The sequence below is a fragment of the Myiozetetes cayanensis genome, unplaced genomic scaffold, assembly GCF_022539395.1.
Source record: "Myiozetetes cayanensis isolate MyiCay16 unplaced genomic scaffold, myiCay2020 scf1, whole genome shotgun sequence".
NCBI classification, from domain to species: domain Eukaryota; kingdom Metazoa; phylum Chordata; class Aves; order Passeriformes; family Tyrannidae; genus Myiozetetes; species Myiozetetes cayanensis.
The window spans coordinates 35,369,376-35,386,682 of NW_026086604.1; the positions used below are offsets into that span (position 1 = coordinate 35,369,376).

General features: G+C 37.6%; 1 protein-coding gene across 1 annotated transcript in view; it reads left to right on the forward strand.

The window, feature by feature from the left end:
- LOC126647092 (aspartyl/asparaginyl beta-hydroxylase-like) overlaps positions 1–17,307 on the forward strand; it is a 724,697-nt gene that overhangs the window by 698,797 nt on the left and 8,593 nt on the right. The window contains exons 7-12 of the mRNA XM_050329005.1: positions 811–909; positions 1,591–1,680; positions 5,120–5,257; positions 11,227–11,362; positions 12,224–12,315; positions 17,098–17,231. Coding sequence (XP_050184962.1) covers positions 811–909; positions 1,591–1,680; positions 5,120–5,257; positions 11,227–11,362; positions 12,224–12,315; positions 17,098–17,231 — 689 coding nt within the window. The remainder of the gene's footprint in view (positions 1–810; positions 910–1,590; positions 1,681–5,119; positions 5,258–11,226; positions 11,363–12,223; positions 12,316–17,097; positions 17,232–17,307) is intronic.

A 17,307-nucleotide genomic window follows, 5' to 3' on the forward strand; every position in this document is an offset into this window, starting at 1 on the left:
ATCTGAATCTTGTTGAGGGTACAAAATCTTTTAGCTTAATGTAGCATGTTTGGTCTTGGTCAAAGAGCGCAGCACACAACTGTACAAGAATAATTTATCCATCAACACCTACTGTTAAAGCATATTGAGTCACTGCTCACCTTCTTTCTCTTGGCCAGGGAAATGCACATTGTTCCAGAGTGTGCTTCAATTTGCCATTGTGCCGAGAATGTCCTTGCTGTTCCAGGGTTTGTATGTCCCCATCATGTGATGCAGGTGTTACTTCACACCTTCTTTTCATTACTTTACAGCTTCTTTCTAAATTGTAGTCACTATGCTTCACATCACAGTATGTTTTCTCTTGCAAAAACTAGTTTGCCGCCAGTAGAAACCCACCTAATTTTAAAATATTTCAGGTATATTTCTATACTACGCTTTCTGTAAGAGTGCTGTAGACTTTTTCAAGAGCAACTGCTTTCCTTCAGATTAGTCAAACCTGGCATAAGTAACTTAAGTGTTAATGAATGGGTTTAATGCTGTAATGTATCATGCTTTACCTCAAGAGAGAGGATGAGAAAGAATGGGCAACTGAAAATTAATTTTTCCTGTTGGAATAATTTTACTTCGAAGACTTCAAAATTTGAATTGTCATAGAGTTCTCTGGACAAGCACAAAAGTGAATGGAACAAAGAAAGTACAGACAAGCCAAGAGGTAACCTGAGTCAGTAATGGAAGCAGATGTCATTGTATCACTAAATAGTAGTGCTTACACAGATTTGTTAATTTGCATAGATCCATACAGGTGTATTTTATTCATTTGTTCTCAAACAGGTTCTAAGTCTGGCTCCAAATGATGGCTTTGCCAAAGTACATTATGGCTTCATCCTGAAGGCAGAAAACAAGATAGCAGAGAGCATACCCTATCTACAGGTACTTTATCACCCACAATAAATGTTTTACCAGAAAAGAGTAAAATTGGAATGTATGAGATGTGTCAAACTAGAAACATGCTAAGTGTGAATCACTGTTTAAGCTACCTGTTGGAGTTATGTTGCTGTATCCCTGCCTGTGAACTGGAACAGGGTTGTACTCCTCAATTCCTAAACATCGAGTATTTGTTTAATTCATGGTTTACCCAAAGTACATGGCTCTGAGCCTCAAGTTGTTTTGAGGTTGGCAGTATGCTGCAAACCTAAGGTTCTTGAAAGATCCAGAGAAGGCTTGCTGTGTATACTTCTGAGTGTTTGAAAAGAAATACTACAAAATAAAACCTTAATTCAGCTTTCTAAAATGCTTGTGCATATGTTTATAGCGTCAGGGACAAATGTCCATCTCTGAATACACCTCTGCCTTGGAGGGATTGAGGGGATAGGCCATGGGACTTGGAAAACTGATGACATTTCTCAGTGACTTTTTAGTGACTTACTGTATTCATTTAGCTTAGCTTAGCTTGCCATGGTGCTTATATTTTCTAGCTAATTTCATAGGCTAGCTAATTGCATAGAATTGACAGCCTATTTACAGCAATCAAATTAACTCTTTTAGAAGTCCCATTAAAGTTTCACTTATACCTTTAATTTTTATTTATTTATTCATTTACTTATTTATTAGGAAGGACTAGAGTCTGGTGACCCTGGCACAGATGATGGACGTTTTTATTTTCATCTGGGTGATGCCTTACAGAGAATGGGAGACAAAGAGGTACATGTTTAACATGTTCTTGCTTTAAAGTCTAAGTCTCTCAGGACTGCAGTGTCCAGAAAAACTTTAATGATGGACTTAATGTTGAAAACATGAGTAGTCCTATTGCAACAACAATCCAACATGTAGAGGTCAAGATGAGCAACAGAAAAAAATCTGTCATTGGTATAACAATACAATCTCTTAGCATCCCTTGCTTTAGAACTAACCTAAAGATTTGAAGCTTGCATGGGGCAGCTTGAATTGGGGGACTAAATATTTGTTAAAAATTTTAATTAATGTATTTTTAGAGTCTGTGTTCTCCTCCTGCCACTTACAGCAAAGATTTTAACGAGAGTTGAAAAAACCCTATATAGAAGTTCTCTCATACTCTGATATAAGAGTATTTTATAAACTTTTCTTTTCCAAAATAACCTTGAGGACCAATGAGTATGTGATAAAAGAAGACATTGAGAGGACTGAATGTGTGGGCTTACTTATGGATTTGATCAATAATTAAATTAGCAAATAGATCAGAAAAGCATCAATTTGTACAACAAATCTGTTACGTGTCCAAGAAAAACAAACATACTCCATTGGAAGCTGTAGGAGTTTCTAGTGTGTTTATTAAAAAACAAATTTTGTTTAAAAGCCAGATTTAAATGTGTGAATTAACACTACTGTCATAGGAGGGGAGCAAAGGGCCTCTTGTCAAGAGTGTTATTAGCAATGAACTTTACTATGGGAATGAATTGAAAAATGACAAAAAAACACTGTTTACGTTCCTAGGTGGGAAACATGAAAATAATAGCATTAAAAAGAGTAGCAGAAATAGCTATGAAAATCACTGCTTTTTAATTACTTATCTAGTAATGTCTGAAATATTAATATCTAAAATACTGTAAAAAATGCTGACCTCTTGAGTATTGTGGTCCAGTCAATAGGTGGTTCTCCAGTATGAACTATAGACAAGTGAGCAATGATGAAGCCTATGTATGTGATCCTTCTCAAGCCCGGTTCATTAAATTAGGGTTTTTTAATAATTTATGGAACTTTCATTACAATACCTAATGCATCTATTAGATCTAAAACATTGAAATGTAACAATACCTGAATTTTAAGCTAGATTGCTTTCCCTGAAATGCTCTTTCAATGAGTTGGGGTTTTTTTGATCTAAATGTTCATTTACAAGTGAGAATTAGTTTGCCTCATTTTACTCAGAAACAAATGCATTTGATCACATAGAGACACACGCACACAGTCTGCTTTCACACTTTCTCTGACTCTGACTCCTCTCAAATCCCTTTATGTTTCCATGGGATATTCTAAGTTGAATGGTTGAGCCTAGGATATCCCACTGTAGTGTTTGACTAAAGATACCACACAGATGTAATTAATGTATGTCATCCCTAACCCCCAGATGTGTTAATGTTTATGGAGTTAATTGTCAAGCCTGCTGAAGAAAAAGTTTAATTAATGACAAATTAACTTCTTGGGATAGAGGAGACTTCTAAATTTATCAGTGGAAAGTCCATTGTTAAGCTAAATTTTTCTCACTGACCTTGCTAGGCTTGATGAATATCAAGGTTTAATCCAGGAAACAAATCAATATTTAAGGAACACGTGAAATTGCTATTGCTGAAGGTTTGTTGAAGGTAGATGTTAATCTATTAGAGCTAAATTAGGAATATGAATATGATCTTGGTAAGTGTTAGGAAAACAGCATTGAGTATGCCTTTTCCAACTAAAATTTGATAAAATGCCTAATTGACTTTAAAAAAAAAAAGTTAAAACTGTGGAAGTTATTATAGAACAAAGCTCTGTTCACACAGAACGTATAAAGCAAGTCTCAAGCAATGTCTGTCCTGGAGAAGATGACACACTGTTGTAACTTTCTTGAATAATACTGTGGTCATTATTTAGTCTTTCCACTACCAAGACCTGCCTGAGAAAAGAAAGGTTCCTCACAGAATCTCAGGAATGGAAAGGATGAGCGAGGCAGCCTAACCCAACTCCATTCTGCCAAAGGCAACCTCCATAGAAAATTTTTCTAATAGATAAATATTTAACAGCATTATCATTGTGATTATAGCTGATGTATCTTGAAGAGCAGCAACATTCATACTCACCAGTCAGTGGCTGAAACAAGTAATTCATCCCCCTTATCATTTGGGTTAACTCCAGGCATTGCAAACGGATGCAGGCAGTCAGCATGAACAACCTATTGATATCCCACTGCTATTACAGCTTACATCTTGGGGAACAGATGTTATAAATCTTAATGCTTCCATTTCAGAGATTTAACCAAGATAACATCAAAATGTAAAGATACACTGTGTGTTACCCATAGGTAACAAATAATATTTTTTTTCACCCATGCACAATTTCACTGAGCTTCTCTAGGGAAAAAGGATGACAGCTTATATATGGTCTGCTGTTATTCTGTTCATCCACAATGCTTTTCTGTACTTCTGATAAATACTGTAAGGCAACACTCTGTTGCAGACTTTCCTCCACACTTCAAGAGAGTTACAAAGATCAGAGTACTACATTTTTTAAAAGCTTGAAGAAAATTTACAGATTCTCAAAGAGAATTTTGGCCTCTTTCTGTTCAAGGTGGGGATTGCTGCCTGCTTCAGTCCCTCTGCTCTGGACTTCTTATCCTCATCTCTCCCTATTTAGCTGTCCTGTTTTCTGGTTTGTTTGGGTTTTTTGTGTTGTCTAGAATGTTGCAGCTGTAGCAGTACTGCCGGGCAGGAGAGAGGCACCTATATGTAACCTTTGCTGTGTGTGGTTTGTCACAGTACTACTCTTGCTGGATCTTTTCTTTCCAAACCTTCCATTTACTTTTGCAGGACCTTGTTTTGCTGCTGCACAGGGGTAAAACAAGCTGTGTCAAGGGAGAGTAAGACAAGCAGAAGTCTAGTATTAGCCTCAGTAGGTTTCTGTCATGTGACTGCTTTAGGTGTGGCAACAAATATTTGAAGAAACTCAAGCGCATTTAGGTATTAGATAATTAAGGAAGAGTTTAGATCCATAAAGTCATCAGTGTTTTCATCATCACAGTATTTCCATTGGCAGCAGAAGGCAGTTGTCTTTAATTCATAGGTAGAGAACTGAAGCAGAGAAAACGAGGTTGACCAAGTTGAGAAACAATTGGATCCCCCAAGTCGAAGGACAGGACCTAAATTACTGACCTATATTTCATATGAATGGTTGTGAGATTATCCTGTTTTGTTAATGTTGGATTGGACAGCCTTGGCCAACTGATCTATTTTGTTATTTGATTTTTTTTCCTTGTTTGTTGTTTTTTTCCTTAAAGTATTCATTAGAACATTTTATTAAAGGAATAACCCCAACATCCAAAGAGAGAGTCTGTTACCTTGACAAAAAGTGTTATATTCTTCCTGTAGGATCTTGGCTGATGTGAATTTGGTTGTTAACAACTACAATCTTTCAGGCATACAAGTGGTATGAACTTGGATACCAAAGAGGTCACTTTGCTTCAGTTTGGCAGCGCTCTCTCTACAACGTCAAGGGACTGAAAGCTCAGCCTTGGTGGACAGCAAAGGAAACTGGTTATACAGAGCTGGTGAAGGTAAAGCTTCTTTATACTTTCATTTTTATTAAAATTACAACTATAAGTTATTAAGCAGAGTAAATGCTAATCTGTAAGGTCTGAACTACTGCCTGTGAGTTCCAGACACCACTGTCAGACTGAGCAGAACTGAGATACTATAAAATGAGCTCAGGCATTTTCAAATTTGAGAATGGTGACAGCATGGCTGAAATTATTGATAAATACAAAATTTGCATGGTAGACAACTGTAACATCTCAAGTGGAAAATGACAGCAAACTTTGGTAATGCCTGGGACACCCACTGTGAATTTTTAATTAGTCAGGAAAGGCTGTGTCTTTTAGCCCTTGTGTAATATTTAGTGACTTTGGAAGCTTTTAATTGCATAAGAGAAACAAGCGTAGATTCTAGTGATGGATTTAACAAAGGATAATAACATAGAATTTAAATTTTTAAAAGGTTTTTTATTTATTTAAAAATAGTTTGAATTTCCAAAATTGCTTGGGTTTTGTTATTTTATCATAATGTTAATAATAATTCCTAAAAAATTAGAAGAGAACTTCTTTTCTCCTGTATGTTTCAATTATTGGCATGTGGTTTAGAAAAATTATTCTGCACAAATAATTAAAAACCACAAATGTTTATTTGCAAGAAACAATTTTATTCAGAATGGTAGTTTCTTTATACTTAGTTACATAGAATGTTAGAAAACCTACTACGGAAGGATGCTTTTATTTTAAAAAAACAGAAGAGGAAGATTGCTCTTTGTTATGGTTTTGATGGCAGCAGAAATAAGACTGGGAAATGTAGATTAAAATACGATTCTCCAGTGTAATCTCAGCAACACAAAGGAGCAATTAACTCTATGGACTAGCTTTTGGGAAGATCTGAAATGGGTCCATATTGAACTAATTCTTGAGGAATGTGTAGGAATAGAAACTTCTTGCCATAAAAGATACAGAGAAACTGGCAAAGTGTAATCATACTTCTGTCAAAAAACCAGAAAATAATACATGTTAATTGATTGATGTTTTAAAGCTACCTGCAGTGTTGCTGAACAGTCTCTTACATATAAACTGTGTAAGTTATCACAAAAGGTAATAATCCCTTCACCCTTAGCGTGAGTCAGCTTTGAAGGGTGAAAGAATTCAATACCTGTTATAAAATGGCCAGAGCTCCACCTTGAAGGGATTTTTTTTTTCACATGAATCAGGCCATATATGAAGGTCTTGGTTTGGTTCAGCATCTTGCATGGCTCCTAGTAGAGCTGCTCAGAAGACTAAGAAGGATATAAATTCACCCCTGACCTCCACAGCACAACTGTCTCTCTGGAATCCAGTAATATCTCTTCAATCCAATCATTTGGTGGTATATGTTTTAGCCATCTTTAGTGGTATATGTTTTATTAGCAGTATGTCACTGAATCTGGATTAAATTGTGGCTTTGAATTTGCTTACATTCACAGTTTAAACACGTAATGTAAGTTAAATGCATCAGGGCAAATACTTGTATTGCTGCGTTTCTCCCATAATTCAAGAAAGTTCTTGAAGTTTTGAAAGAAAGCAGGTTTGATTCTAATAACATAAAATGCTGCAAACAAAAATAGAAGTAGTATTCTCCAGAAAGTGGCAAAAAATTGTTGATAACATTGGGTTTACTGATTTCTGAAATAGTCCAACTTGTGCACATGGTCTAGTTAAAAAATACCCCAACACATTATTTCCCCTTTTCACAGAGCAAAAACCAAGCAACAGTTATTTCCTACTCCTTCATGTCATTACATTCCACTTGGATCTACGTGGGAAATGCTTCCAAACCCTAATGGTAGAATTTAATATGGAAAGCTGCTGTACAAAGCGCTAGAGGTCCTGACTCTCTTTCCGTGTGTTTCACTGCTTGATGTTAAATGAGAGTGAACTGTTTTCAATATCTTGATAGCTTAATAATGCTAACTGAGGATTTATTCATGGCTGAGACAGTGCTAAAGGTGAAATCTCTGGCAGAAATTTGGTTCCTTCCATTAACCAGCACAGCTGTGGTCAGTAGCATCTCATAGCACAGACCTGGCTTGATTTTTTTATAAAGGGTCATGTAGTTTCTTGGGACTCAAAGAAGTCAATCTCATGCTCTATTTACTTTACCATTACCTACTAACCTGGATGTCTCCAGAGGGTTTTGGGTTGTGTTTTTTTTTTAGGGGGGGAAGAGGAGGAAAGTCTGAGAATATCTCAGTAACATTTATCAGGACATGCTAAATCTTGATTAGTGGAACTTGTGCTGAAGGGAAGTGGATCTTTGCATCTCTCTAGCTGCAGTTCATTGGGGTCTAATGTTTTTGTGTAATTTCCTTTAAAGAATAGGAAGAGGCACTTGATTTCTCAGGGAGCAGAAAATATAAACCTTTATATTAGGAAGTGTGTGGCACATGATTTATGTAGTAATGTTCTGCTAATGTTTCTGATGTATAGTATTTCAGGCATTTGGATATGGAGATTCAAGAAAGTATCTTTCTCTTTTGATCTCAGCTGAAAGTAAACCTTACTTTAACCTTTGAAAACCTGTCATTTTCCCTTGGGACTATGAGTTTTTCTCTGCCAGTCTTACTTAGTCATTGCACCTTTTTCTGGTGCCTTTTGTAGAACCTCACTTATAGCATTATTCTATGCTGGTGCTTGTTTAAAAATAATAAAAGAGAGATTTATTGTTAGATCATAGAGACTTTTCACTGGTCTGACATTAATACGTAGGTAATGACTTAAGTAACTTTGTCCTTGCTGCATGTTGTGTCCTTTGACTTTTGGAAAGGACCCAAAGGATGCCTTGACAGTAATTTACTACAGTGAATAGCTGATTGATTAAAGTAGATCTTGTATTGTTGTTTTTTTCTGATGTCTTAGATTTTATTAATTAAAGTGCAGCAGGTAAAGTGCAAAAAGAGAATGAAAGTACTGGCAACAGCACATATCTGTATCATTTTCCATAGATTGACAGGTAGGCCTTAATGGTTTAGCTAGTAATAGCTAAAGATCCATAGTTAAGGGAGAAATTAAATTGAAATGTGCATTCAAAGTGTGGTTGGATTCTTTAACAGAAGCCTTGTGTTGAAAAGGGCAAAGATGATGCATTTAAGTGCTGATGCTTAAGCACTGCGAGTGATTGAATGGGTGCAAGGAATCTATTTTGAAAGGTTTAAAACACTGCCCCTTGCTTGGAGGTCATCAGCATTACCCACTGGAGATGTGGTAATTGTTTGTGAATGCTTTCCTATTCTCTTTTAGTAACAAAGTGAAGTACATTAAGCTCTTCACCATGATTTTATTTTATAGTTCAGTGTATTAAAATGGATGTGTAGTCAGTAGTTACACCTCATGTGAGGGGTAGCAACCTCTTAATCTCTCCCTGTTTCATTTATGACCATGCATTGAAAAGGTTTGACAGCACAGAGTTAAGTATTCTTTCAATGAAATAGTCTCACATAAAAATAAACCAATATTAAGAAATCCCTATTTAAATAAAATCTAAGCTATTGCCAGATGTACAGCAACTGTAAACTTCTATTGTTAGGAGATGTATTTAAAAAGCCATATGGAGGTTTATGGGAATCAGCTGCTGGCAAACAAGTACATATGCTCCCAATGCTGGTTGCCTCCTGATTCTTCACTTGGAATCAGGATATTGCATCAAATATAATATGAATTCTCTGCTCTAATCTGGAGCTTGAATTTGTACACATCATGGAGCGTGAGCACGTTTAAGTCTTTTCTGTAGGTACCAGCTATTGGATCAAGAGCCATAAGTCCAAGTCCTGGACTTAGTCATTATGCTTTAATGGTGTTTTGTGTTCTTACCATTCAAGATATACCTAAGAGTCTGTAAAATCAAGATCAAAGCTGAGTTGTGTTTGAACTCCCCACTTCATTTCTACCTAGGAGTTGCCTGTTGCTCTTTATAAAGCACTATCAGTGTATTTTACAGATAGGGTCCAGGTTTCCAGGAGTACAGAAACCCTATTGATTTCAGGGCAATTTCTGTCTAAAACCATTGAGAAATTAGTTCAAAATCAGTGATATACATCCAAATAACTTTATATCCGAAATGCTGGGGAAGGAGCCTTTAAATGCAAGGACAAACACCTTTACAGGTTAACATTCAGCCTGTTGTACTTGTGAGAGAATAGAAGTGACAATGCAAGACCACCAGTGCTCTTCATGCATCATTTTGTTTGCATTGGGTGAATGCTCCTTCTTACCTTTTTTTGGCTGAGTGAGTAGGAGGAGCTTGAGGAAACACAGAAGCACTTGTAATATCTTTTAAAGTTCTGCAGTTTTGTTGATCTGTATCACTTTAAATTCAGGCTGGTGTGGATGTAAGTTATTGTCTTTCTCTTCTTCAGCCACTGCAAAAACAGGTACTCAAGCTGGTATTTCCTTTTATATGTACCATAGCGCTGAATCAGTAGCAGCACTATTTATCTCTGATTGCCATATTCATCTCTGATTAGGTGAAAATTTTCAGTTTATTTTGTGCCCTGCATTTTGAAGAAGTCAGTTTTCCAAAGATATTAAAAAAATCCCAACACCTGCATTTTTACTTAATGTTAACTGATAAATTAATGTTATGGAAAGCATCAATGAGGGAGAATAAGGTGAACGCATTGGGAAAAATAAGTGTTCTCCCCCTCTTCTGAGGGGTGAGAGAGAAAACAATTTGTTACTAAGAAAAGATTACTGTAATAACAGAAATTAAATCCGTACTTTCATAGGTTTAAGCCTACCTAAAATTGTTCTAGTGGGAGAAAGAAGGTATATTATAGGCAGCATGTTCTAGGCATGGCTTGCCTTTTATGAGCTATCAATATACAACCTATTTTGTCAGATCAACTTGTCTTTTAAGTAAAAAAAACTCAAGTGGAAAGTGCAACTGTTTAATTTAAATGGGGAAGGCTAATAACTATATGGAGCTTTAAGACTAAAACAGGACCAGTTGTATCACCTAGTCTGTTCTGTCTTATACAGACTTTTGAGTTTTACTCAGTTTTACACATCATATGAAGAGTTAGTGTGGGAACATGCCATAGCCTGTTTTAGTGTCAAGTGGATTGAAAATGTCTTACAGAAACGCTTTGTTCAAAACCCCAGAGGAAAAATGGAAACTATTCACCCAATATAAGGTTTAGTGAGAAAATTAAGCAGCTGGAAAATTCAAGTTATTTTTATCCAGATATATTGTTATACTGTGGGGGTTCCATTTATATTGCTGTAGTATTAAAACAACTTATTATTGGTAGAATAAAATATTTTCTACAAGTATAATGTCCTAAGGCAGCGGAGAACAGAAATTCTACTATTTTGTGTGTTTGGTATGTATGAAGTGTAAGGCAGCTTACATGTTCTTAACAGTTGTGCATGTAAATCATCACCTGGCATTTCAAGTTGTATATGATTTTTTCAATAGCATCAGCATGTGCAAGTGAATCTCTGCGAGCCTTTTTGAAGGTTTAAATCATAAATTTCCACTTAAGTGGTGTGTTTACATTTGTCCTCTTTGAACCATAATATTCTGCCAACATCTGGAGTTCCAGGTTGTGTGAGTGGTTTTCTAGTTGCAGGAATGATTCCAGGTCACATGTGCAGCATTTAGGAAGATCAATACAGTTAGCTTGCAACACAAAATAATCAGTTAAAGAGCCCTTAGGCTCATCAAAAAGCAAGTCAAAGTAAGGCCTAGGCTGCAAAGAAGCTGGGGATTGTGGAAATTTTACAATGCCAGTGTAATTGACTCCAAAGAACGCTGTGAAAGTTGTTTTTCCTGCCTGTTCATGTCAGAAGGGAATAGAATATAAAGCAACTTGATAATAATGATGAACACTTGGTTTTAGTGTTTTCAAATTAAAAAAGAAAAAAAGGTTAATAATAGTAGGGAAAAATAAAAATAGTACTAAAGCCAAATACAGTAAGTTCTCAGTGCAGTAACATGGCTCTCACAACAGTCCTTAGAGAAAAACTGGAAGCTCATTCGGGATGAGGGTCTTGCTGTGATGGATAAAAAAAGCAGCCTCTTCCTGCCTGAAGATGAGAACCTACGGGAAAAAGGAGACTGGAGCCAGTTTACCTTATGGCAACAAGGTAAAACATTTTCTGTTTCTTCTCTTAGCTCAGTTTCACTTTCTCAAACTAAGACAGTGTAATGAGGAGTAGCAGTTTTTTCCAGAACTGTTTTTGTAATTGCTGTGTACAGAAGAAGGGAACAAATAGAATAGTGTCTAGACTCCTGTGACAATAAACAGGAGTTCTTTATTCTAATTTGTGTGGTCCCCATGCACTTCTAAGAGTCCCTTGAGTATGTTAAGTGTTAAATAAGTGCACACCTGTCCCAGCAAGGCTGCCAACATTTTGCCTGGTAATGCATAGTACAGCTCAGCCTGAGGGAAGATGACCACATGGGAGAAAACACATCCTTAATACTGTCTTGCCAGCTATGTGAGATCTGTCATTCAGATACTGCATGAGCAAAAGAATATGACTTTGAGAAGCCTGCTGCCCTGCCCCTGAGCTGCGCAGTGGAAGGTCCAACTATGAGAATGACCTTAAATTCTTATAAAACTGCATATGAAAGAGTACCGTAAAATGAAATATTAAAAGCAACTTATATAAAAATGTAATCTGGTATTGAAATGGTATGATACTGGTGGCATTTTTAATCTTTTTTTTTTTCTATGCCGCCTCATTAATGTTTATACTTTTAGAATAATGTTTTTAAAGTGAAAGCCTGGTGTTCACAAATAATTTAAAAGCAAAATATGCAGGCGGCTGTGATATTACAACATGAAACGACTTCAGTTACACAATCTGTAAAATGGTAATAATAGTATTTACCTGTCTTTCAGTGTCAGCTCTTTGACATCTCTGTTGCTCTTTTGCAAAGCAGAAGACAGGGAAGTGTTCATTCATTGCTCTTACCAATGCTCTATCCATTATTTTAACTAGGAAGAAAAAATGAAAATGCTTGTAAAAGTGTTCCAAAAACGTGTGCTTTATTGGAAAGATTCCCGGAAGCTACTGGCTGCAGAAGAGGGCAGGTACCTGGCAAACTTCTTCTTATCTGCAACTCTTAATGCTCGGAGCTGGTGCTTTTGAGGCATAGAGGGATATACATATAGAGGGATGCACAGCTTTGATATGTTTAATGATGATTCAAACACATGATAAATTTAGCAGCAAAAATATGCCCAGTTTTAGCTGTCAGCAAATACCAGGTGAAATATGTCAGCTGAAGTCTTTCTACAGACCCTTCCTTAAGTTGAGCCATTTTACCTTGTGTTTCCTGAGAGCTCCTGGTAGGTAGGTAAGCAGTTATTTTCCATGAGTCAACCAATAAGTAATGACTTAGTAGCCCTCAACCTGAAGTGACCTGGTCTGACTCATAGCTTAACTCTGCTTTGAGCAGGAGATTGCATTACGTCCTTTCTAACCTGAATTTTTTTTCTGAGCTGAACCTAACTTTACATGACTAATTCAGTGATCCAGACTCGAAATGTGATAAACTTCACCTGTTTACCCCAGCCTGGCTGCATTAGACAGGAGAGTCACCTTGTGGAAGCCAAATAGCAGTACTACTGTCACATGCATCTTTCCTAAAGGTAAAGGAAAGAAATCTTACATCCATGAGCTGTGGCTGTAGGTGCCAACAAAGTTTGTTTCAAGTGCCTACACTGACTATTCGGCTATAAGTTAACCTCATTAAATCATGCAGTAGAATTTGTATGGTTTGGCTCAATACAGATGCAGCTGAATGAATGGCCCAACACAGCTGTCATGAGATTCTGTAGGACAGAATTTTTCTCTTTTTTTCCAAGTTATTTTGTCCATAATGACTACGTGAGAGTAACCTTCATGTGCCAAAATTAAGGATGCAAAAACTGGAAAACGCAGTGCTAGCATGATCCTAATTCAGAGCCTTGAGAGCACGTGTTCATCTTTTTCACCAGACTCCTACTTTTGATGTGCAGAACTACACTGGATGGCTACTGTTGTGGGAATGAACAAGGTTATTGTTTCACTGATTTATTACAAAGGCTGATTGTAGGGAATACAACTGATGAGTGAAGTTATCATGGTCAGTGCGGCTAACAACAAGAAAACTTCTCTCTGTGGCATCTGTAGCCAAAATGGATCTGTCCCAGAGAGCAAATTCTCTTTGAGAGCTTACTATTTTGTTAATCATTTCTGGTGCCCTGCATGTTATCACTAGGATATGGTTTGCAGAAACACTGTGTATTCACAGCTATATCTGTAGTCATGTGTTTTGAACATAGAAATGTAAAATAATCTGGAAAGCGATGCTCTGTAAATCTTAAGGTTTACATTCAGTATTAGGGGATGCCTAGGGCAATTTTAATCTTATACTAGCCATGACTCAGATTTTACTGGCAAGTTAAATTTTAAATATCAGCTAATAGAGATGTAGATCTCTATTCACATGCTGAAACACTGGGAAGCAATGGGAACAGACACAATGAAGAAATAAGGAATTCTGTCATAGGTAGACCATTTGGATGCTCTGGATACCTTGTGTAGTGACAAAGCTAAAAGAAATGTAAAATAATCAACTACTTGCTCAGTGCTGCTGAGAGACTGTGTGGAACAATAGCAAATGATCATATTATTTAAAATTATGTAATTCTTCTTAAAAATAGCAGTACACCAAACGTATCAGAGGTAGGTTTATTTCTGGGCATTTTCTGAGTTTTACATTACAACCATGGTAGTTTAGAACTGTTCATCTGTAGCACTTGAGTACAGCAGTACATATATCTATGTACTTGAGTACAACACAGATATAATTCACAGACATATTCAGACTTATTTGCTTGGGCAGATAATGTACGTGAGAGTACTCAATCTGCAGTGCTGGTAGGTTAACATTAAAAAAATTGTTTATCTTGGATATTAGTAACTATCTTGCATAGCCAGTGTTTTGCATTGCATTAGGGTCTGACAGGGCAATTAACACATCATGGTATAGCAGAGGTCGAATTGAAGGATCTGTGTTCACCATAGCCACTGGAGCTTGTCACTTCTGTTAGAAGAAACTGCTGGTAAGCTGAAACCTCAGACACCGAGAATGGCTCTGGCATTAAACACACACTGTCTTCTGCTGACTGTGGATTTCGAGAGCAAGCAAAATTAATCAAAGATTTATCGTAAGATTTATCAAAGTTCATATGTCCCAACTAAATGTGCAGATTTCTCAGTTGAAAAGATGCTTCTTACCACTGTCATGCATTAGTTACACTTACTGTTCATTGAACTGTAGAATGAACCAAAAAGAATGAGGAGAAAAGGGATTTCTGAAGATTTAGTCCAAGCCCTTGCTCAAAACATGATGAGCTAGAGCAGGTTGCTGAGGACTGTGTCCAGTCATGTTTTGAATGCCTCTGAGGATAGAGACTCTACAGTCTCTCTGGGCAACCTGTTCCTAAATACAATAAAAATGTGTTTTCTTATGCTTAAATGGCATATCCTGTATTTCAATCTGTGTCCATTGCCTCTTTGCTTTTCACTGGATACCACTGAGAAGAGCCTGCCCCTGCCTTCTTCACTCCTCTCATCAGGTATTTATATCCATTGATAAGATCTCTCCTTGAATCTTATGTCCTCCAGTCTAAGCAGTCCCAACTGCCTCAGCTTCCCCTTGTATGTTAGATTCTCCAATTCCTAAATCACCTTTTTACCCCTTTATACCCCTTCACTAGACCTGCTCCAGTGTGTCCATGTCTCTCTCACGTTAGACAGCACAGAACTGGATCCAGCACTCAAAGGTCTCACCAGCTCTGAGGGGAAGGATAACCTCCCTCAGCCTACTGCCAGAGCTCTCCATAATGCAGCCCTGGAAGCTCTTTGGGGTCTTTGGTGCAAGGGCACATTTATGGCTCATGTTCAAATTGGACACACCATGAGGGCCCAGCTATGAGGACCCCACAGTCTCTTTCTAGAAAGTTGCTTTCCAGACAATTGTCCACCAGCCTGTATTGGTGCATGGAGTTACACCTCCCCAGTGAAGAACTTTGCACTTGGTTTTGTCGAACATTGTAAGACTCCTGTTTCCTCCTTTTTCCATCCTGCCAAAGTACCTATGAAGGACAGCAAAAAAAATACATTCCTGTCCAATTTTCTATCATCTGCAAACTTGCTGAGGGGAATGCACTCTGTCCCATCTTCTGAGTCATTGGGAAGCTATTAAGTAGTGCTTGGCCCAGTATTGAGCCCTAGGGAACACCTCTGATGAGTGGCCTCTTGTTGGACTTTGTGCCTCTGATCACAACTATTTGAGCCTGGCTTAAATGCCAGTTTCAACCCATTTCACACCTAGATCCTATTTCATCAGTTTGTCGATGAGGATGTTTATGGCAGACAGTGTTCAAGTCTAACTAAAGTTGAGATAAACAATATGCACCAAGCTAGACACCTCACCATAGAAAGCTGGTAAAGTACAATATCCCCTTCATAAACCCATGCTGACTATTGCCAGGCATATTCTTTTCCTTCATGTGTTTGAAAATTGTTTCCAGGATTATCTGCTCCATCACATTCCCAAGGATTGAGGTGAGGCTGACTAAATGGTAATTACTCAGATCATCTTACTTGCCCTTCTTGAATATAGGAACAATTTTTGCTTTCTGCCAGTCCTCAGAGACTTCCACTGGCAGCAATAACCTTTCAAAGTTTGTGTGGATTGCGTATGGATTCACCAAATTGTCCATCTCCCTCAGGTCTCATGCGTGGATCCCATCAGGACCCATGGAATAGGTTGTTGAGTTTGTTTAAATGTTTCCTAACCTGATCCCTCTCCACAGAAGATAACTCATGGGTGCTGCAGACTATTTCACTCAGTTGCCTATGTTCCTGAAAGTCAGTCATACAAGAAAAGATTGAGGCAAAAAAGGCATGTGGTGCCTCAGCATTTTCCATGTCCTTTGTCATTAAATATTCTGCCACATTTAGTACCTGGCCCATTTTTTCTCTAGACTTCCTTTTACTGCTGATGTATTTGTAGAAATCTTTCTTGTTACCCTTCAATTCCATCTCCAGATTCAGCCCCAGGAGACCTTTGACATTCCTACCCTCATCCCTGCACATGCAGAGAGTGTCTCTACAGTCTTCCTGGGTGACATGACCCTGCTTCCTTCTCTTTCATAACTCCTTTTTGTGTTTCAATTTTATCTGGGTTGCCATGCTCTCTGCAAATGGGGATTCTTGAGTTTGGACACGGTACTGCTTATCAGCTGACCTAGACACCTCTTCTCTCATGGGATTTTTCCCAGAAGATCCCTGAATAAAACCAAGTCTGTTTTCCTGAAGCTCCAAGTAATAATTTTGCTTTTTGTGTTTCTCCATCGTCTCATGATCTTGAACTCCATCATCTCATGGTTGCTCCAGTCCAGACTGACAGTGACCTTCACAGACATGTCATCTGAGAGTGGCTGGCCAGTCTGATAAACACAAGCCTTATGTCTCCTCTTGTCCATCCTTCTAAAAGATGAGTCTGTAAGTCTTTCTGATTGTAGATAGAAGATAGTTATTTTCAACTTGAAATATGACTACTGTTTATTTTAAATAAAATACAATTATGTAGTACTACATACAAACATGCTTCTGGATGCACACAAATCCAATGAAACATGGTTTTTTGTAGTATTGAATGCCTTTAGGACATGAGAAAGAGCACTTGTTGCTGAGACTCTAACAAAAGTTTACACTACAGTTTTCACCCATCATTGAGGATGAGACAAAATAAAATCCTGAACTCCCAGCAGCGTGGTTGTGGAATGTGTTGAAAATCTGCCTTTCTCTTCTTGCAGATCAAATATTCTATCATGCACCCTGGGACTCATGTCTGGCCCCACACAGGGCCCACCAATTGCCGGCTGAGGATGCATTTGGGCTTGGTGATACCTAAGGAAGGCTGCAGAATACGCTGTGCCCAGGAAAACAGGTATGGCTGGGGGCCTTTGGTTTGGTTTTTTGTTGTTGTTGGGTTTTCGTTGTTTTTTTTTCCAGTTTCCTCAAGA